This window comes from Scyliorhinus torazame, chromosome 17 (assembly GCF_047496885.1).
Source record: "Scyliorhinus torazame isolate Kashiwa2021f chromosome 17, sScyTor2.1, whole genome shotgun sequence".
Classification (NCBI taxonomy): Eukaryota; Metazoa; Chordata; class Chondrichthyes; order Carcharhiniformes; family Scyliorhinidae; genus Scyliorhinus; species Scyliorhinus torazame.
The window spans coordinates 62,961,060-62,984,114 of NC_092723.1; the positions used below are offsets into that span (position 1 = coordinate 62,961,060).

The 23,055-nt window shown below is 46.9% G+C and overlaps 1 protein-coding gene across 2 annotated transcripts in view; it reads left to right on the plus strand.

Moving 5' to 3' along the window:
- LOC140393908 (probable C->U-editing enzyme APOBEC-2) overlaps positions 1 to 23,055 on the plus strand; it is a 109,836-nt gene that overhangs the window by 12,236 nt on the left and 74,545 nt on the right. The window contains exons 2-3 of one of the 2 annotated variants that reach the window (XM_072480527.1): positions 96 to 634; positions 15,265 to 15,706. In XM_072480527.1, coding sequence (XP_072336628.1) covers positions 96 to 630 — 535 coding nt within the window. In that variant the 3' untranslated portion in view covers positions 631 to 634; positions 15,265 to 15,706. Of the gene's footprint in view, positions 1 to 95; positions 635 to 15,264; positions 15,707 to 23,055 lie in introns of those variants that run through there. The other variant, XM_072480528.1, reaches the window with a different exon arrangement.

Below are 23,055 nucleotides of genomic sequence, written 5' to 3' on the forward strand. Positions count from 1 at the left end.
TTCTGACCATTGCATATTTTATATAAGTTCTGTATTAGCGAGACAGAAATACTTTATTTTCTTGCTACAATAACATCTACTTCTTTCTTTTCCAGACAACGCATGCCACCCGCTTTTTTCAAATTCCAGTTCAAAAACGTAGAATACTCTTCCGGACGGCATAAAACCTTCTTGTGCTATTCGGTGGAGAAAGAGGGGACGGATTGTGAGAGGTCGGAGGGATACGTGGAGGATGAGCATTCCGGCACACACGCAGAAAATGCCTTCTTCACAGATGTCTTCTGGGAGTGTGACGGCAGCCTGAGCTACTCCATCATTTGGTACGTGTCCTCCAGTCCTTGCGCGGCATGTGCTTCTAAAATCGCTGAGTACCTGAGCAAGTGCCCCAACATCCAACTCACCATCTTCATAGCCCGCCTGTTCATGTGGGAAGAGGCTGAGGTCCAGCAGGGACTGCGGCAGATGCAGTCGGCCGGCTGTCGATTGAGGATCATGAAGGCGCCAGAGTATAACTACTGCTGGAACACTTACGTCGACAACGAGGGGGAAGCTTTCGCACCTTGGGAGGACCTTCAAGACAGCAGCACACTTTATGAAGAAAAACTAAATGAAATTCTACATCATGCCTAGAAAGGTGAGGCATTCCGATATTTCCCCAAATTTTTTTATTTTTTTTAGAAATCTTTATTGTCACATTAACACTGCAATGAAGTTACTGCGAAAAGCCCCTTGTCGCCACATTCCGGTGCCTGTTCGGGTGCACTGACGGAGAGTTCAGAATGTCCAAATTACCTCATAACATGTCTTTCGGGACTTGTGGCAGGAAACCAGAGCACCTGGAGGAAACCCACGCAAACACGGGGAGAACATGCAGACTCTGCGCAAACAGTGACCCAAGCCGGGAATCAAACCTAGGACCATGGTGCTGTGAAGCCATAGTGCTAACCACTATGCTACCATGCTGCCCCAGGTACCGGGTTGCCACACTGTTGATGTTTCTCTGTTTCCTCCCCCCGCCCCCCCCATCCAGTGCATTCTTTGCTCTGGGCACACTTAATTGCTTTTATTGATTTATAAAAGGTGAGAAAAAGTTAAAGTGGTGTTGTCACAATTGGTAGTTGGTCAACATTTGGTTGATTTTTGTACCATTGCATCAATATTTGTAATTCATAAGAATAGTGGGACAGAGCCTTTGACTTAGCCGCACTGTAGATTTACCTGTAGGCCTTACCAATACCACAAATAAACTAAAAGCAAAGTCACCCTATTCCCAGGTGACCATAGGCTGCTTTCCCTTTAATGGGGTGGTTTAACCTGAGGATCACCACACCTCAGCCGAGGAATAAAGTTGAGAAGGCGGGGCTTCATGAATACCCTCAGTCAGTACGGGGATTGAACCCGCGCTGTTGACTCGATTCTGCATCACGAACCAGCTGTCCGGCCCCCAGTTGCCACAATTACATTACTAAATGATGAGAACAGGAAATTAGCACCACAAGGGGGCAATGCCGGGGAGGGGTGTGTGGGGGTGGGCGCTTCCGTTGCGGAGCCTCAGCGTTGGGAGAAAATGAAATGTTTTTTTCTGGCTTCTGTGTCTGTGGGGGCATTCATTTTTTTAGATTGAGGTGCTTTTTAAAAACGGCGCCCTGATCTGTCAGGAGCCATGATTGCTGACAGATTGAGCCCGGCCCATCAGCACGATGCCCTGGGATCCACCTCTTCACTTTGTTTCCCAATTGCTTAAAAATACGGCAGGGAAACCCAGCAAGGCAGCTGGCGGGCTGCGCTCCGCTTTTTCCGCCGGAGGACACACTTTGATTAAAAAATCGGAAAATTCTACCCAGGAAGTCTAAAAGATATTCTGTAGAAACTCATCAGCTTCTTGTGGTATTGCAGTCGAAATCAAGTGCCACCTTCAGGTGAAATAGGTGGCAGTGAGGGATCATTGCTATAGTGTGCATTGAGTTCAGTCCTGATTTTAAAATTATACATGTCTTTATTTTAGATATCTTGGTTTTCTATTGTTAATAGTTAAATCACAAAACCTGGTACGGGTGGGTTTTGACAGAATAGTAATTTCTCTGCAGTCCAGACTGATGAACTAAGAAAGGATGAGATGGTACAACGTGGTACAGCACCATCACGGTTGGAGGGTTTAATTATGGTGTGATGGATTTACATAGACAGTTTCTATTATAAAAATGGAAGTAGTATTTTAATTTGGGCAAAAGGTGACACAAAAATATAACGGAAGTGAGAAATATTTGGACCGTAAGTGTGCACTGACAAAACATTCTATATATTATGGATAGTTCTATATTTCTATATTTAAAAAACACAGTGACACAATTATTTGGGCTGGTTTAGCACAGTGGGCTAAATAGCTGGCTTGTAATGCAGAACAAGGCAGCACCGCGGGTTCAATTCCCGTACCAGCTATCCTGAACAGGCGGCGGAATGTGGCGACTAGGGGCTTTTCACAGTAACTTCATTGAAGCCTACTTGTGACAATAAGCTATTATTATTGATTTTTCTGATCAGACTTGAGTGTATTTTGAGTTGTAGAATACTAGGGTGCAATATCGGTGCTTTCAGGTTTACCCCTGCGTGGGAGTGAGATTTATTTCTGGTGATGAATTAAAGGCATTACATGAGAAACATGCTGCAGAAAACAAAGAAAAATACAGCACAGGAACAGGTCCTTCGGCCCTCCAAGCCTGCACCGACCATGCTGCCCATCTAACCCAAAATCGTATACACTTCCGGGGTTCGTATCCTTCTATTCCCATCCTATTCATGCATTTGTCAAGATGCCCCTTAAACATCACTATCGTACCTGCTTCCACCACCTCCTCCAAAAGCGAGTTCCAGGCACCCACTACCCTCTGCGTAAAAAAAAACCTCCCTCGCACAGCTCCTCTAAACTTTGTCCCTTCCACCTTAAACCTATGTCCCCTAGTAGAAAGCTTCTGAATATCCAGGAGAATATTTGGGCCATTGTGTTTGTGATGATCAAAACTTAATTCCCTTTCCGTCTTTCCCTACCTCTTCCTGTCAGTTTATCAGGGTCTAATTGAAATTTCCCATGATTATTACTCTATAAGAACATAACATAAGAACATAAGAACTAGGAACAGGAGTAGGCCATCTGGCCCCTCAAGCCTGCTCCGCCATTTAATGAGATCATGGCTGATCTTTGTGGACTCAGCTCCACTCTCCGGCCCGTACACCATATCCCCGAATCCCTTTATTCTTTAGAAAGGTATCTATCTTTTTCTTAAAAATGTTTAAAGATGCGGGGGGATCTTATTGAGACATATAAAATTATGAAGGGAATAGATAGGATAGATGCGGGCAGGTTGTTTCCACTGGTCGGGGAAAGCAGAACTAGGGGGCATAGCCTCAAAATAAGGGGAAGTAGATTTAGGACGGAGTGTAGGAGGAACTTCTTCACCCAAAGGGTTGTGAATCTCTGGAATTCCTTGCCCAGTGAAGCAGTTGAGGCTCCTTCATAGATTATCTATGAAGGAGCCTCAACTGCTTCACTGGGCAAGGAATTCCAGAGATTCACAACCCTTTGGGTGAAGAAGTTCCTCCTACACTCCGTCCTAAATCTACTTCCCCTTATTTTGAGGCTATGCCCCCTAGTTCTGCTTTCCCCGACCAGTGGAAACAACCTGCCCGCATCTATCCTATCTATTCCCTTCATAATTTTATATGTCTCAATAAGATCCCCCCGCATCCTTCTAAACTCCAATGAGTACAGTCCCAGTCTACTCAACCTCTCGTCATAATCTAATCCCCTCAACTCTGGGATCCACCTAGTGAATCTCCTCTGCACTCCCTCCAGTGCCAATATGTCCTTTCTCAGGTAAGGAGACCAAAACTGAACACACTACTCCAGATGCGGCCTCACCAATACCCTATACAATTGCAGCCTCTATGCCTGGTATATAACTTGCAAAATTTCCACTCACTATTTGATGGTCAATAATATATCCATAATATGGTCATCAAGCCTTTCTCATCTTTTAACTTAATCAATATGGGTTCTGTATCTTTCTTACTTCTAGTAACAATTCTAGCTAGACACTCGCCTTCAGTATCAAGGGTTCAGAGGTCTGCCCTCGACCGTGAAGGACCTCTGAGGCCAGGTCACCCTCCGATCCCCTTTCATAGTGAATGACAGTGTTGGCAATGTACAGAGCCCTGCTGAAGTCGATGGTCCAATGACCATTCAGATAATACTCACCTCTCACATTCGTGATTGCGAGGAATGTCCGTGTGCATCGAAGTGTTCAGACTGAGGTGTGTTTTTTTTTCTACCGTGCTGAAAAGCCCTGGTGACACTGTGCATATTTTGCAGGGGTTATTGTAAGTTTGTAACAGCGCTCAGAAGCGTTTAGAGCTATATTGAGAGCAGCTACCTGACACTTCATCTTGTGCGCCAACTTGAGGCAGGATCTGAGTGCTTTTATGGGAGGGAGCTAGGAGAACGCATTCTCTGTTGAGGTAAATACTCTCTCTTGAAAGTTACTGCAATTTAATATATATTATGAGAAAACAATATTTTACTTTCAAACAATTAGACTGCTTTGAAAGCTTTAAATTTAAAGAAAGTATTTTGTGCTACAGGCTGCCGTTGGGTTCTTAACTACTGGCAGTTGCTATGGAAACAGAACAGGGTAGGATGCTGTGGTGATTGCCCCTTTAAAGCAACACAGCAGAGTAAAGGTCGCATGGGTCTGGGTGAACAATGCAGACTCAAAATAGGGAATCACCCCAAGGGGTGGAGTTCTCTCGGCGAAGAGACATTTTGGGGGCGAGCCTTGCAGCTCTGTACAATGCTTATCAATAAATACCTTTTGTGTTCATTATTGAAGTCTGTGGAAGTGCGTCAGTACCGAGGTGCAGTTCAGATTACACTAAACTCGTAAAACTTTGCCTTCTAATTCATTACATTTTGCCTCCATTTTGAATTATAAGTAAAGTCTGGGACAGATAAAGTTTATCCGGTTCAATGAAGTTCATTCATCTTGTTAGCGGAGTTAAATGAGTTGAGTTCTTCAGACCATAAGAAACTTTAACAAAACGTCTTTTAATGCCACATGCATGCGGGAGAGCTAAAACTTAGCCATCTTAACTGCAGCTCGGTCCAAGCAGCTCCCCCGAACAAAGCCCCCACGCAATTCTTTATACTATTTCGGCTCGATACACCTGATTCAAAATGATTCAACACGATATTGTCATGCTATTCAGATAAACATATCATGGTGCAAACACACATACACACTGATGGACAGATCAACGGACCAATCAACACACACGCAACATTACAGCCAATCACCAGTGAGAGCACACGCACTATAAAACGGGGAACACCACAGTTCCCGCTCATTCCAGCAGGAGACAGCTCAGGGCACAGAGCTCACAGCGTGACACTCAGACATACACCAGGTGCTGAGTGCCTCTCTAAGATAGTGTTAGGGCTGGGTCCACAGGTTAACGGGTAAATTACGAACCACAGTCATAAGTTTACAGATGTTGTTATCAAGAGTAATAAAACAGAGTTGTACCATCTACAACCGTGTTGGTTCGTCTGTATAGCGGAACACCCAACACGACAGATATGAGTGACTCAAATAGTAAAATAGGGGACACTGATACACTGTTTAACATACTGTATGCCACTTTTCCTGCGACCCTGGTGCTGTGAAGCAACTATGCTAACCACTGTGCTACCATGCCGCCCCGAGAGGTGATCCTGGCTGCCTCAGGAAACAGTGCCAGGAAAGACATGATTTTCATTGTTGATGGGGGTGGGGAGGATGTGTGCTGTAATTTGGGATCTGGGAAAGAAGTTAGAGGCAGCCACAGGGGTTGCTGGGTGCCACTGCAGGCTATTTAAAAGATGTCATTAGGCAATCTTTTCCCTGGGATTGTGCGGGATTCTCAGGGAATCGGCGGGGTGGGCAGAAGCGGTGCAGTCGAGTGGCGGGAACCACTCCTGCATCGGGCCGCCCAAAAGGTGCGGAATCCTCCACACCTTCAGGGGCTAGGCCGGCGCCGGAGTGGTTTGCGCCCCGCCGGCCGGCGTGGAAGGCCTTTGGCGCCTCGCCAGCCGGGCCCGAAGGGACTCCACCGGCCGGCGCGGGTCCACACATGCGCGGGAGCGTCAGCGGCTGCTGACGCCATTCCCGTGCATGCGCACATGGAGTCACTTCCGCACCTGGAATGGCAGATGACCACGGCTTCCGGTGCGGAAGTAATAGAGTGCTCCCATGGCACAGGCCCGTCCGCGGATCGGTGGGCCCCGACCATGGGCCAGGCCACCGTGGGGGCACCACCCAGGGCCAGATCCCCCTGCGACCCCCCAATAACCCCGGAGGCCGCCCACGCCGCCAGGTCCCGCCGGTAAGGGACCAACTCCAATTTACGCCGGCGGGACCTGCATAGAACGAGTGGGACTTCGGCCCATCGCTTGTCGGAGAATCGCCGGGGGGGGGGGGGGGGGGGGGTCCGCCGACCGGCGCGATTCCCGCCCCCGCCAAGTCGCCAGCGACAGAGAATTCGACAGCCAGCGGGGGTGGGATTCACGCCACCCCTGGCGATTCTCCGAACCGGCAGGGGGTCGGAGAATCCCGCCCCAGGACTCTCAGCCAAGAATGCAGAATGTGGCCTGGCTGAATGCCCAGAAATCCATTGGAGTAGTGAAACTTGCTGTATTTTCAGCTCTGGTACTCTGATCTTTTCTGTTAATTTCACAATGCTTATTCACACTAAAGGTTTCCAATTCTTGCAGTTTCTGCTATTGACCTTTAAAGAGTCAATAGCACAGTGGTTAGCACAATTGCCTCACAGCTCCAGAGTCCCAGGTTCGATTCCCGGCTTGGGTCACCGTCTGTGTGGAGTCTGTACATTCTCCCCGTGTCTGCGTGGGTTTCCTCTGGGTGCTCCGGTTTCCTCCCACAGTCCAACGATGTGCAGGTTAGATGGATTGGTTATGCTAAATTGCCCTTTGTGTCCAAAAATGGTTAGGTGGGGTTACGGGGATCGGTTGGAGGTGTGGGCTTGGGTAGGGTGCTCTTTCCAAGGGCCGGCGCAGACTCGATGGGATGAATGGCCTCCTTCTGCACTGTAAATTCTTTGACTCTATGAGTCTGGATGATCAGTATTTTATTGGCTGCAGTGAAAGAAAGTTTTATTAATTAATTAGTTTTTAAAAAGCTTCTTTAACAGAGTTTCACAGCTTTTCGGCTCTAGCGACCTGTTGACAGAGTTCACGTTTAAGGTGCGGGATTCTCCGAGCCCGCGCCAGGTCGGAGAATCACCGGTGGGACGCCGAGTCCTGCCACACCGCTCTGCTGCTGGGCCGCTGATTCTCCGGCGACCGGAGAAATTCGCCGGCAATTGCGCCGGCGCCATAGCTCCGGTCGGGGGCCTTTGAAAATGGCCCCCATGCCGATTCTCTGCGTTCGACGGGCCGAGTGCCCGCCGAGTTCCGCAGAGTCTTGCCAGCGTCGTTCGCATATGACCCTACCTGGCGGGACCTCGCCGTTGTGGTTGCGGGGGCCGTCCTGGTGGGGGCCTCCACGGTGGCCAGGCCCACGATCGGGGGCAACCGATCAGCGGGCACGCTCATTCTGGGGGGCGCCTATGATCCTCCGGCCCACTGTAGGGCTCCGCCATGTTGCCCGGGGGCCGGCGCAGGAGACGGCCGTGGCGCGCATGCGCGGACCCTGCGCCGGCCGTGTAGGGCCGGCTTTCGGTGCCATGCTAGTCACCGAGGAGGGAGAGAATGACTGGGCCTGGAGGCCCATTGACGCCGGCATCGCTCGCGCCGATTTTGATGCCAGCGTCAACACTTGGCCGGTATTTTGGAGAATCCCGACCAAGATCTGTTTTCAAGTTATAGCAAGGGATCTTGTCTGCCAACACATGGCCCACAAGTTCCCTGCACAAAGAAATACTACAGCAATTATATCTTTAGCTTATCTTACAAGTAATTTGCACATACCAATCAAAAGTGTACATTTGTTTAGAAATTATCCATATCCATTCACAGTTGATAATTAAGACTATATAATGTATACAGTTATCCAATTACAATTTGTGCACAGCTACTTAATTATATCATGAAGCATGTATTTTTTCTACTTATCTACAAACTTACAGACGTGAATAGTTTGGGGCAGCACGGTAGCATGGTGATTAGCACAATTGCTTCACAGCTCCAGGGTCTCAGGTTCGATTCCCGGCTTGGGTCACTGTCTGTGTGGAGTCTGCACGTTCTTCCCGTGTGTGCGTGGGTTTCCTCCGGGTGCTCCGGTTTCCTCCCACAGTCCAAAGATGTGTAGGTTAGGTGGATTGGCCCTGATAAATTGCCCTTAGTGTTGGGTGGGGTTACTGGGTTATGGGGATAGAGTGGAGGTGTTGATCTTGGGTAGGGTGCTCTTTCCAAGAGCCGGTGCAGACTCGATGGGCTGAATGGCCTCCTTCTGCACTGTAAATTCTATGAATAAGACCAGTGGTGTATCAAATTCCATTCTCCATTAAGGGGTTTATTGGATGCATACAAGATGCAGCTGCGTATCAACCTGCGGCAGTAAGAGGGGGAGAGACTCCTGGTCAGCCACGCTTGATGCAGAATGGTACCCCTCAAGCCAGAAGCCTCTGGCAACAGGCTAGTAGTGCCCTATTCCCGAAAAAGCCTCGCTATAGGAACTGTGGAAATCTGCCTTGTGCGCCATTAGGTGGGGGACTAGAAACAGAATTGACAAAGGGGAGTCAGTGGACGTCGTATACTTGGATTTTCAGAAGGCTTTTGATAAAGTCCCCCACAGGAGGTTGTTCAGAAAAACTTAAGCATTACATCAGAGGATTGGTTAAGAGACAGAAAACAGAGAGTAGAAATAAACGGGCCACTCTCGCTTTGACAAGCTGTGACTAGTGGGGTACCACACGGAACAACACGCAGGCCCCAACTGTTCACAATATAGATCAATGATTTGGATGTGGGGACCAAATGTAACATTTCAAAGTTCACAGGTGATACAAAGCTAGGTGGGAATGTGTGTTGTGAGGATGATGTAAAGCGACAACAGGAGGATTTGGACAGTCTTAGTGAGTGAGCAGGTACATGGCAGATGGAATATAATGTGGGAAAATGTGAGATAATCCACTTTGAGGGAGAGCAGATGTGCAGAGTATTTCTTAAATGGTAAGAGATTAGAAGTTGTAGATGTTCAAAAGGACCTGGGTGTCCTCATCAACAAGTCACTGAAGGTTAACATGCAGGTGCAGCAAGCCATTAGGAAGGCTAATTGAATGTTAGCATTTATTGCAAGAGGGTTTGAGTACAGGAGTAACAAAGTTTTGCTTCAGTTGTATAGAACTTTAGTTAAGCTGCACCTAGAGTATTGTGTGCAGTTTAGGCCCCCTTACCAGAGGAAGGATATTACTGTCATAGAGAGAGTACAATAACGGTTCATCAGACTTGTTCCAGGGATGGCAGGACTTCCCTAAGAAGAGAGATTGGGCCTGTATTCTCAAGAGTTTTGAAGAATGAGAGATGATCTCATTGAAACCTACCAAATATTTAAAGGAATACACAGGATAGATGCAGGTAAGATGTTCCCCTGGTTGAGGAGTCTAGAACCAGGGGACATGATATCAAAATAAGGGGGAAGGCACCTCGGACCGAGATGAGAAGTTTCTTTACACAGAAGGTTGCGAATCTTAGGAATTCTCTACCCCAGAGGTCAATGGGAGCTCAGTCACCGAGTATGTTTAAGGCAGAGATTGATAGATTTCTAAATAATAATCTTTATTATTGTCACAAGTAGGCTTACATTAACACTGCAATGAAGTTACTAGGGTACACCGAGGGAGAATTCAGAATGTCCAATCACCTAACGAGCACATCTTTTGGGACTTGTGGGAGAAAACCGGAGTACCCGGAGGAAACCCACGCAGACACAGGGAGAACGTGCAGACGCTGTACAGTGACCCAAGCGGGAATCGAACCTGGGATCCTGGTGTTGTGAAGCAACAGTGCTAACCACTGTGCTACCTTGCCGCCACTAAATACCAATGACGTAAAGAGATATGGTGATAATGTGGGAAAAAGGCACTGAGACCAGCCTTGATCATATAAACGGTGGAGCTCAATGGGCTAAATGGCCTCATCCTGCTCCTATCAAATCTCCTCTCAGCCTTCTCTTCTCCAGGGTAAACAGTCCCTATTTCTCCAATCTATCTTCATAACTCATTGGGTGGCATTTGGGCAGTAATGTGAGAAAGCTGTAATATTCCTGGAGCTGGAGTCTGCATTGTATCAGTATCCATAGTGCGCAAGTGCAGAAGATTTCTGAGGACTGCTTTTTGAATGCATTCAGAAACAACTTCTCCTAAAGGGTCATGAATCTGTGGAATTCATTACCCGAGTGTGGTGGATGCTGGGACAGTGAGTAAATTTAAGGAGGAGTTAGACAGATTTTTAATTAGTAATGGGTTGAAGGGTTAGGGAGGATGGTGGAGTTGAGGCCATGATGAGGTCAGCCACGGCCATATTGAATGGTGGAACAGGCTCGAGAGGCTACATTTCCTACTCCTACTCCTCGTTCTTATGTTTTAAGATCAATTCGGTCTAATTCCACCTTCCAGCTCTTGGTCTGTAGCCCTGTAAGTTATAGCATCTCAAGCTCAAATCTGGCACTCTTGATTAATAAGGGGATTTTTTGATTAATCATGGGATCAGGGGTAATGGGGAGAAGGCAGGAGAATGGGGAGAAGGCAGGAGAATGGGGATGAGGAACATATCAGCGATGATCGAATGGCAGAGCAGATGCGATGGGCCGAATGGCCTAATTCTGCTCCTATATCTGATGGTCTTATGGTGACTGAAAAACTCTGCAGTTAGCTAGTAAACCATAGATAGAAATGTCCTTTGTGACTGGCCACAATTAAAACACTCCGATTCACCAGCTTTTTATTTCCATATCCATAATGTTCCAGTATTCTGAATAACTTAATTCTAAAGCTATTCAAATACCAGAAATTAAGTAAATTAATGCAAATTATATTTCAGTTTCCAGCACTTCGTACATTGGAATATTCAATTAAAGGATTGTGATAGTACTGGGAAACACCCAGTGATAGCTTTAGACTTCATTCCAATATCCCGTAGTGTCTTTGCTGCATTGTGTTATGACCATGTGAGGATCTCATATTTCTTTGTATAATTTCAGCTGTCTCTGTGAGTATTTATAGATCGGCCAGTGTAAGGAAGGGTACACCAAAGACCAAGTAATCCAGTCAGGTTTACAATGAAGATGGAAACTTTTCCAATTATGTTCCAGCGGTGAACTGGTTGCAGTCAGTACTCATAATGATCTTTTCATTTACTGTACATGAGCATATCTGGTCTGGAATGCTGTGCAAGTGTGCATCCAGTTCTGCATCAACTTGAAGCTAGTCTGCTGGTGATAGGTTCAGCTGGAAATAAAGAGAAGCTACAAACCTGCACAGGATCAATCCACTACCACCCACCCCCGTGCATCCTTCGCTCAATAGTAACACACTTTCTCTTTGAGATGGCCAGGTGTTCAAAACCCCATCCTAAAGACTTCAGCACAGTACACAGGGCGATGCTGCATTGTCAAAGATGCTTAATTTCAGGGGAGATGGTAAACTATTTCTCAAGCTGATGCAAACTAACTTATGGTGCTTTTCAGAGAAAATAGTAATAATAATCTTTATTAGTGTCACAAGTAGGCTTACATTAACACCGCAATGAGGTTACTGTGAAAAGCCCCTAGTCCCCACACTCCGGCACCTGTTCAGGTACAGAGGGAGAATTCTGAATGTCCAATTCACCTTACAAGCATGTCTTTCGGGACTTGTGGGAGGAAACCGGAGCACCCGGAGGAAACCCACGCAGACATGGGGAGAAAGTGCAGACTCCGCACAAACAGTGACCAAGCCGGGAATCGAACCCAGGTCCCTGGTGCTGTGAAGCAACAGTGCTAATCACTGTGCTACTGTGCCGCCCCTAAGCAGGTGTCCTGGCTAACATTTGTTCCCCAAACAAAAGTTATTAAAACAAATGTAACCTCAGTGTGCTCAAATTGGCTGACGTGTTACCCTACATTACAACATTGGCCACACTTCACAAGTGATGCATTGGTTGTAAGGTGCTTTGGAACATCCTCAAAAGGTGTTTTATAAATTTAAGTTCTTTTTGTTTATTCTTTATAATATCCTATGTAGAACTGCAGTGAGAAAAACCTTACAAATAAAGTCTGTTGGGATTGCGACGGAGTTGATTTTGTGGGTGAATGGTCAGTTCAAATTGAATGTATTTGTATGCCTTTAAAAAATAGGTGTACGCAAGATTGAGCAGGTTCTTTGGAGTGGAGGACAAATGTGGGAGGTGTGGCGGGAGCCCGGCAAACCACGCACATATGTTTTGGGCATGCCCGGCACTGGAAGGGTATTGGAAGGGAGTGACGGGAGTGATTTCGCGGGTGGTGAAGGCCCGGGTCAAACCAGGCTGGGGGTTAGCTCTATTTGGAGTTGCGGAAGAGCCGGGAGTGCAGGAGGCGAAAGAGGCCGACGTTGTGGCCTTTGCGTCCCTAGTAGCCCGGCGCAGGATCCTACTCATGTGGAAGGAGGCGAAACCCCCCGGACTGGAGGCCTGGGTAAACGATATGGCGGGGTTCATTAAACTGGAGCAGATAAAGTTTGCCCTGAGAGGATCGGCTCAAGGGTTCACCAGGCGGTGGCAGCCATTTCTCGACTACCTAGGGGAACGTTAGAGGGAAGACAGATGACCAGCAGCAGCAACCCAGGGGGAGGGGGGGGGGGGGGGGGGGGGAGGGGGGGTTTAGTTTAGGTCAAAGATAAAGGGGTTTTGTTACTTGTGTATTGTTTAAAATTTCTGTATTGTTATTGTTGCGTTTGCTTTGTAAGAGGGGAAAAATTGTTGTTTGGGAAAAAAATTTCAATAAAACATTTATAAAAAAAAAAAAAAAAAAAAAAAAAAAAAATAGGTGTACAAAGGAATACGGCATTTACTATCTGATACATTGGACTCGAAACGTTAGCTCTTTTCTCTCCTTACAGATGCTGCCAGACCTGCTGGGATTTTCCAGCATTTTCTTTTTGGTAATACATTGACAACCTTTGATTTTTATTAATTCATGGGACGTAGGTATCATTCGCTACGCCGGCATTCATTGCGCGTAATAATTTCTTGCAAAAATATACTTTATTTGTAAAATATCTGAAAGAACATGTACAAACGTTTCAAAAAGGCCATCTCATTAAGTGGAATATTCAGATTCTCTACATACATCATGTTTCACTTGGAGGTGCTTCAATACAGTCAAAGAAATGTTACGGGCATTTCAAAATGGTCATTACAAATGGTGCAAAGGTATTTAAGTTGTCAACATAGATCAGGGGCGTCATTCTCCGACCCCCCCGCCGGGTTGGAGAATCGCCGGGGGCTGCCGTGAATCCCGCCCCCACCGGTTGCCGAAGTCTCTGGCACCGGATATTCGGCGGGGGCGGGAATCGGGCCGCACCGGTTGGCGGGCCCACCCGCTCGATTCTCCGACCCGGATGGGCCGAAGTCCCGCCGATAAATTGCCTGTCCCGCTGGCGTGGATTAAACCACCTTTTGAACGGCGGGACAAGGCGGCGTGGGCGGGCTCCGGGGTCCTGGCGGGGGGCGCGGGGCGATCTGGCCCCGGGGGGTGCCCTCACGGTGGCCTGGCCCGCGATCGGGGCCCACCGATCTGCGGGTGGGCCTGTGCCGTGGGGGCACACTTTCCCTTCCGCCTCCGCCACGGTCTCCACCATGGCGGAGGCGGAAGAGACTCCCTCCACTGCGCATGCGTGGGAAACTGTCAGTGGCCGCTGATGCTCCCACGCATGCGCTGCCCGGGGATGTCATTTCCGCGCCAGCTGGCGGGGCAACAAAGGCCATTTCCGCCAGCTGGCGGAGTGGAACTTCCTCCGGCGCCGGCCTAGCCCCTCAATGTTGGGGCTCGGCCCCCAAAGATGCGGAGCATTCCGCACCTTTGGGGCGGCGCGATGCCCATCTGATTGGCACCGTTTTGGGCGCCAGTCGGCGGACATTGCGCCGTTTCGGGAGAATTTCGCCCCCGGTTGCACTCGGAGGTGCTTCCATACAATTGTGATACATGTAATATTTACTGTATATATTCAATGCAAGTCATACAACCCGAGGAGTTCTGTACAATTTCACTCCCCTCAGTTCACTATGGCTGAAAGGCCTTAGACAGCGACCTACCTCCATTGCACCTTTGCAGCAGCTGCTCCAAACTTTTGTGCATCCCTCAGCACGTAGTCCTGAGCTTTGCAATGGGCCAGTCTGCAACACTCGATCAGGGACAACTATTTGCACTGGAAGACCAACCCGTTTTGGACAGAACAAAGAGGGCCTTTTACTGAGTTAACAGCTAATGTTCATCTGTGTGCGTCCTTGGGAACAGCCCTTGGAACACTGAGATCTGTGTCACAGGCATAATTGCCCTTGCAAAGGTGGCTGTGACAAAATGTAGTTGTTTGCTCAGCTATTTCGGAGGGCAGTTAAGAAACAATCACATCACGGTGGGTCTGGGATCGTATATAAGCCAAGGATGGCAAATTTGGGCAGGACGGTGGCACAGTGGTTAGCACTGCTGCCTCATGCCGCTGAGGTCCCAGGCTTGATCACGGCTCTGGTTCACTCTCTGTGTGGAGTTTGCACATTCTCCCAGTGTTTGCGTGCGTTTCGTCCCCACAGCCCAAAGATGTGGAGGTTAGGTGGATTGGCCACGCTAAATTGCCGCTTAATTGGAAAAAATTAATTGGGTACTCTAAATTAAAATATATATATATAAAAAAGGAATGGCAAATTTCCTTTCCTATAAAAGATCAGTGAACTAGACGGAGATTTATCATATTTTGGAGGTTTTATGATCACTGTTATGGAGAATAACTTTTCATCCAGATTTATTTAATTTAATTAATTTAAATGCACCAAACAACCATGGTGGGTTTTGAATACATGTCTTCACATCACTAGGGAGCACTTTGGATTACTGTGCTACTGTACCCAACCACTGAAATATTAGGCTAAGGAAAACATATTTGTTTCTAACAAACCAAAAACAAGCTCACAAAAGTAAATCTTTCCAATGCTCTGCATTCACTGATCTATAAATAGTAATTGTGTATTTTTCTTTATTATAGAGTATGGGTGATGTATGCCAATCACTTCAGTAACTCTACATGATGCAGTGGGACATCTACGAAGAAGCAAAACTCATTTAATCTATTTCACTTGGACTGAACTGAAAGGATTTTCTTTAATTTCTCTTACCGCGTATCTTAAGTTTGTTTAATTACCGTGTCCGGTTTGACTCCAAATTCAGCTCTTAGCCAGTAGTCACTGTACTTCGGGAAAGGAGGTTCAGAACTGCCTAATAGAACACTGTTATTTCAATGTAGGTCTGCCTTAAGTCTGTACAAGTTGTGTTCATGTAGGTTTACAATATGGTAATAAAATATTGTCTCATATATGGAACACCTCTTATGTAGCACATATCACAATTGACAAAATAGGATCATTTTCAATATCCCAAATATATAAGCCAGCAGTGACACTGTGTTTTACAATAAAATATCAACTGCCTACCTTTGTGCTTCTCAATTCTTTCATCATCTGGTGGAAACTATCTTCCCCTCCCCCCACTAAATACCAGATGATAATGTCTTTAAATGCATCTTCTCCAGGAATAATCCACTATAGGTGTTAGGGAGTGATACATCGGAGATTGAGAAGACAGCTCTGGATATAACACTGTTGCAGGGATTTCATTTCTATCCTAAAACTTACACAAACTCATGAAATTCAAACCTTTCACAAAGCAATCTTTTCAATAACAGCGTCTCTGCTGGTGACTTCATTTCAATAGCAAGATTTGCAGTTTATCCTCCTTTCTATTCACACTTTGTCTTTTTAATAATCAGAATGAAATTCATATTAATAAAGAGAAGCTACATTAATAAGAACTATAACTAACTCTCCAATAGACCAATACATTTGATACGACATATATGATTCTAAATTAATGAAATGACAACTCCCTCAGTATATTGGCACTATGGCTGACACGGTCCATTTGTTTAGAGCGAGGCTATGCTCTGAAGCTTTATGAAGCACTGTCCAATGTAGAGCTGAGCAGTGTCTCGAGTCCTGAGGTTCATTGTGTGCTCTGTGTTGATTTCAGCTGATCTCAGCTGGTAAAGCAGCAGAAATACTACCATTGGTATCCACACTTCTGTGCTATCAAGGTTGGGGAGGCAGCGGCGGGGAGGGGGCGTAGTTGCTGGTGAGACAGGGCCAAAATACCCAAAGTTCATGCTCAATATCATTCTATAGTGATTTGGAATGAAACTTGCCTGAATATGGAGAGAATCAGTTATCATTTTCGTGCCACAATTTACAGAAAACTAGAGTTGAAAGAAAAGGAGAATACTTTCTGGCGAAGAAAGCTCTCCCAGAGAAAACAAATTCTCCTCATCTCGGTCTTAAAAGTGAGTAATCTGATTTTTAAACTGTGACCCCTAGTTCTAATCATCCCCACAGGAGGAAACATCTTCCGGGTATGCATCCTATCAAGATCTTCTTTGTTTCAATAAGATCACCTCTCATTCTTCTAAAGTCCAATGGATATAAGCCCAGCATTTCATTCCAGGAATGTGTCAAGTGAACCGTCTCTGAACTGCTTCTAAAGCAATTACATCCTTTTAAAATTAAGACCAAAAATATGATTACGGCAACAGTCTATTTGCAGTTTTTGTTATTCATTAGTATTAAGCTGGAGATTTGAAATTCACGGTTCTTGGTTTGGTTGCCTCAGTGTTAGGTAATGTTAGATTGGACCAACTTTTATTGATTTATTAGTATCTAGTTGTTGGGATATGTTACAGGTCACCAGATTATTTTGAGGCAACAGCTGCTGACCTGTGCAGATAGGTTAGGGACATCTGTTTGAATGCAAACACAGTTGACATCAAACATTTTGGAACTAATTGGGAGTAGTGTAAAGACCCTTCCTGTTGGTTCCCTTATTTCCTGGTATCATGGCCGGTACAGGCTTGGAGGGCTGAAGGGCCTGTTCCTGTGCTGTATTGTTCTTTGTTCGTTCCTGTTTATTATACTTTGTCATTATCGTTTTTGGTCCATGGATAATTAATGGACATATAACTTTAAGTCAAGCAGGGGAAGCGAGGAACTCAAAAGTTGCAAAATAGTACACTGTGCTAGGAAGATTTAGATTTTGAAAGAACTCAGTTTATGGCACCCAAGAAATTCGACGGAATCACTTCGGATTGGCCAAGGACCGTATTCTGCCTGGCAACAAAGTGATTGGGTCCTGCCAGGTGGGGTGTTTTCAGAGGACCCAGCAGAGAAAGCTTCTAGACACCGAGAGGAGAGGCTGTATGTTATTCTCTCTCAAATATTTCCTGCCTGCTGGTTCGGCAACTGCAGAGACGTCTTGAGATGCTGATGAATCTACCGTGAAAACCATTACAGATCGCATGCAAAGACATCCAACTGGAGGCCTAGTCTAAAAGAATCTACCTGGGAGACGTCCATCTGAAACAGACACTTTTATCCTTTTACTTTTAGTATTGTTTACACCCCTCTTTCCGCTTTGTGTTTGTCTGTCTTGTGTGTGTATATAGAGGGTGGAGCAAGTTTAGGAGGACGGGTTAAAAATTAGATAATAGTTAACCAGTTGTATTCGCTGCCTACTTAATTATAGTTAGTTATGAATAAAAGTTAATTATGTTTCAATTTACAAACCTGGTGACTGTAGTTATTGGGCAACCAAAGAACAAAGACTTCTGGCATTATTAAAATTAAAAGTTAATTTACCTGTGTTGCGACTTCGGGTCATGTGGTGCTCGAATTGACCACGCACTAGCCCAGGATGTCGTGACAAAAGGAGCAAAGCACTTTGCTATCTGGACATGCTAATAGATTGCTTTTTGATCCAAAGCATGAGGAAGCATGCGAGAGATGATCTGGCGTTGATCTTTGATGTCCTAATTCCCATTAAAATCAGTACTCTCATCCTAGTATTACCTGAAACAAGTATGAGGATCTTATGGATTTCATTGTCACTAAGGTTGAAATATCCATTCTGCTGTCTTTGCCATTTCCCTACCCCAATGGTCAAACTGCCTTTAAGAATCCACCATATGTTCCAATTTCTCTCCTCATGTCCTCCCTGAGCTTATTTTTGTTTATGGTGTCCACCTTCTGTTCCCCCTATTCCCACTAAATTATTGATCAGCCAACTTTCCTTCTTGGCTTTGTTGTTTGCCAATATTAACAGTACTCTCAACTTGTGTACTTGTGTCTTGCCCTACAAATCTGCCATCATTTCTGATCTACATAATCATTTTAAAACACAGCATTGGTTTCTATGGGTGGGATTCTCTGGTCCCGCTGCAGTGAATGGGAGATTTGGCTGAGCGCCAAATTCTCCGTCATCGCTGGCAGCGGTAGCGAGGTGGACAAACAACGGAGAATCCCGGCCTATATGTATATTGATGACACCTAGTTCTACCTCATCTCTCAATCCCTCCACTAACTTTAAAATGTGAAGAACTGGTCGAGCAGAAATTTCCTATAATTAAATATTGAGAAGACAAAGCCATTGACTTCGGATCACACCATGTTTCCCAGTCACCAAATCCATCCCTCTCCCTGAAAACTGCCCGAGGATAAATTGGACTGCTCACAAGCTTTGTGCCATATCTGACCCTGAGGTGATCTTCTGACAACACAGAAGTGCCATCACTAAGACTGCCTTTCTACACCTCCAAAACATCTCCCGAATCTGCTTCTGCCTCAGCTCATCTGCTGCTGAAATTCTCATCAATGCCTTTGTAACCTGCAAACCTGGGGCGACATTTTCCGACCCCCACCGGTTGCCGAAGTCTCTGGCACCGGATATTCGGCGGGGGCGGGAATCGCGCCCCGCCGGTTGGCGGGCACCCCCGCTCGATTCTCCGGCCCGGATGGGCCGAAGTCCCACCGATAAATTGCCTGTCCCGCCGGCGTAAATTAAATCACCTACCTTACCGGCGGGACAAGGCGGCGCGGGCGGGCTCCGGGGTCCTGGGGGGGGGCGCGGGGCGATCTAGCCCCGGGGGGTGCCCCCACGGTGGCCTGGCCCGCGATCGGGCCCACCGATCCGCGGGCGGGCCTGTCCTGTGCCGTGGGGGCACTCTTTCCCTTCCGCCTCTGCCACGGTCTCCACCATGGCGGAGGTGGAAGAGACTCCCTCCACTGCGCATGCGTGGGAAACTGTCAGCGGCCACTGACGCTCCCGCGCACGCGCCGCCCGGAGATGTCATTTCCGCGCCAGCTGGCGGGGCAACAAAGGCAGTTTCCGCCAGCTGGCGGGGCGGAAATTCCTCCGGCGTCGGCCTAGCCCCTCAATGTTGGGGCTCGGCCCCCAAAGATGTGGAGCATTCCGCACCTTTGGGACGGCGCGATGCCCGTCTGATTGGCGCCGTTTGGGGCGCCAGTCGGCGGACATCGCGCCGTTTCCGGAGAATTTCGCCCCTGGTGTTCTAACCCACTCCTGGTTGGCCTCCCACATTCTACTCTCTGTAAACTTGAGGTCATAAACTTTGCTGCTCATGTTCTAACTTGCATCAAGTTCTGTTCTCCCATCTAGCCCTGCGCTCGCTGACCTACAGTGGCTCCCCATTAAGGAACGTCTTGATTTTAAAATTCTCATCCTTGCTTTCAAATTTCTCCGTGGTCATACCCCACCCTCCCTCTAATTTCCTCCAGCCCTTCAAACCTCTGGAATATTTGTACTCCTGTAATTCTGGTCTCACGAGCCCTCAGCCATTGGTGACCGAGCCTTCAGTTGCCTTCGCCACATGTTCAGGAAATTTCTATCTTCATTTCTCCACCTCACTCTTGAAGACGCTCCTTAAAATTGACCACTTTGACTGGGATTTTGGTCATTATCTAATATCTCCTCACACTGCTCGCTGTCAAATGCTGCTTTGAAACACCTCGGAATATTTTGCTGCAGTCAAGGTACTTTTACAAGTACATGTTGCTGTTATTTCAATAAATTAACCATAACTGAACCAACCATAGCCTTAATGACATGAGTACGTTACGTCAGATGAAAGGAACCTGAACTATAAACAGAGACAAAACGTTAATGATCCATAACCTCCAATCTCCGAGGAAACAAATGTGGGAGGTACCCCTGCCTACTTCCCCAACCACCCTTCAGGATCTTCCGACTACCCTCCTGTCTATACTCCCTACATCCCAAATCCCTGCCTTGGCCACCGCCCCCCACCCCCCCCCCCCCACCCACCCCACCCCCCAACCCCCCACACCCACACCCCCTCATCCCATACTGCCCTCCTGATCCCCCAACTGACTTTCCGATGCCCGTCTGACTATGCGCCTGTCTCCCCCGACTCTTTACACACAATATACCTTCTCCCTGGCTTTTCAAAGTGGCTTGGAACGTTAAACCTAATTGTTTAACAGCATCCAGTGCTATAAAAAAGGGTGTGAGGCCTTACTTCCCCCAGTGTGCCATGATTGCCACCCCTCGGAAGTTCTGGCCTTTCAATCTGCCATTGTAAGAGACAGTTGGACAAGCATTTGGCAATATCAACTAAAAAGATTAGGCAGTGAAGTGTGTTCTAATACTGGGTTAGCCAGATAAAGTGCTTTTTTATTTCTATCAGCAATGTGATAGAAAATAATGGTAATGTGCATTGAATCCTAGTTTGTGGGCCAAACCCTACATTTTGCAGCCCACAAATCTCTCAAAAACATAAAAGTTCTATTACCTTGTGGCACATAGGTCTTGTGGTGCAGTGGGTAGGGTCCTTGATTCTGAGCCAGGAGCTTTGGGTTCAAGGCCCACCCCAGGACTTGATGGCCAAGGAAGGTGCCTTCATAACTCGGCCAAACAGGTTGAGTGTCAACTTGCAAAATGCTTCCAAACACGCCAATGGCTGGCAGCAAGAGCGGGAGAGACGCCTGGTCAGCCATGTTTGATGTGGAATGGCGCCTCCTCAAGCTAGAAGTCCCTGGCGACAGACTAGCAACCTGTTCCAGGAGTAACTAGCAATGGAAACAGATGAAAGCCTGTCTTAGTGCACTACTAGGTGCGGAAAGAGAATTGGAATTTACCTCTCATGGCAAATGTTCGCTGGTACGTATGGTTTAACTAGAGGGCATAAGTTTAAGGTGAGAGGGGAGAGATACAAAAGGGTCCAGAGGGGCAATGTTTTCACATAGAGGGTGGTGAGTGTCTGGAACGAGCTGCCAGAGGCAGTAGTAGAAGCGGGTACAATTTTGTCTTTTAAAAAGCATTTAGACAGTTACATGGGAAAATTGGATATAAAGGGTTATGGACCAAATGTGGACAATTGGGACTAGCTTAGTGGTAAAAACTGGGTGGCATGGACAACATAGACCATACAGTGCAGAAGGAGGCCATTCGGCCCATCAAGTCTGCACCGACCCACTTAAGCCCTCACTTCCACCCTATCCCCGTAACCCAATAACCCCTCCTAACCTCTTTGGTCATGAAGGGCAACTTATCATGGCCAATCCACCTAACCTGCACGTCATTGGACTGTGGGAGGAAACCGGAGCACCCGGAGGAAACCCACGCAGACACGGGGAGAAAGTGCAGACTCCGCACAAACAGTGTCCCAGCGGGGAATCGAACCTGGGACCCTGGCACTGTGAAGCCACAGTGCTATCCCCTTGTGCTACCATGCTGCCCCAAGTTGGGCCATAGGGCCTGTTTTCGTGCTGTAAACCTCTATGACTCTATCATAATATGTTTAATTAAGTTAAGTTTAATAAAATGTTTGATAGTATGTAACATTAAAAATTAACGCAAAGCATTACCCACCCTCGTTTCTATGTATGCTTGCTTCACCTAGGGGAATGTGTTTACAAGCAATCCACAGCAAGACCTGGACAATACTCAGGCTTGGGCTAATAGGTGGCAAGGAACATTCGCATCACACATGTTTCAGACATAGACCATCTCCAACAAGAGAGAATCTAACCATCAACCATGACTTCCAATGGCATTACCATTGCTGAAACTCCAACTATCAACATCTTGGGGGTTACCATTGACCAGAAACTGAACTGGATCAACTATATAAATACTGTGGTGACAAGGTCAGGTCAGAGACTCGGAATCCTGAGGCGAGTAACTCACCTTCTGGCTCCCAAGCCTGTCCATTATCTACAAGGCACAAATCAGGAGTATAGTGGAATAGCTTGATTTCTACCCCCTCCACAAACATTCACTCCCTGCACCACAGCACACATTGGCATTAGTGTGCACCGCCTAAAGATGCATTCATAGATCATAGAATTTACAGTGCAGAAGGAAGCCATTCAGCCCATCGAGTCTGCACCGGCTCTTGGAAAGAGCACCCTAGCCAAGGTCAACACCTCCATTCTATCCCCATAACCCAGTAACCTCACCCAAAACTAAGGGCAATTTTGGACACTAAGGGCAATTTATCATGGCCAATCCACCTAACCTGCACATCTTTGGACTACACACAACTACTCACCAAAGTTCCTTAGTCAGCAACGTCCAAACTCTCGACCGCTACTATCTGGAAGAACTCGAACAGCAGAGACCTTGGATCATCGCCACCTGGAAGATCCCCTCCAAGCCATTTACCACCCTGCTTGGAAATATATCTCTGTTCCTTCACTGTGACTGGGTCAAAATCCTGGAACTCTCCAACAGCACTGTGGTTGTGCATACAACACATAGATTGCGACGGTTCAAGGCAGCAGCTCACCACCACCTTTTCAAGGGCAATTAGGGATGGGCAATAAATGCTGCCCCAGCCAGCGACACCCATATCCCATGAATGAATAAAGGTTTATGATCTGTGACTTATGAAGGGGTTCAAAGAAACTTGAACAAC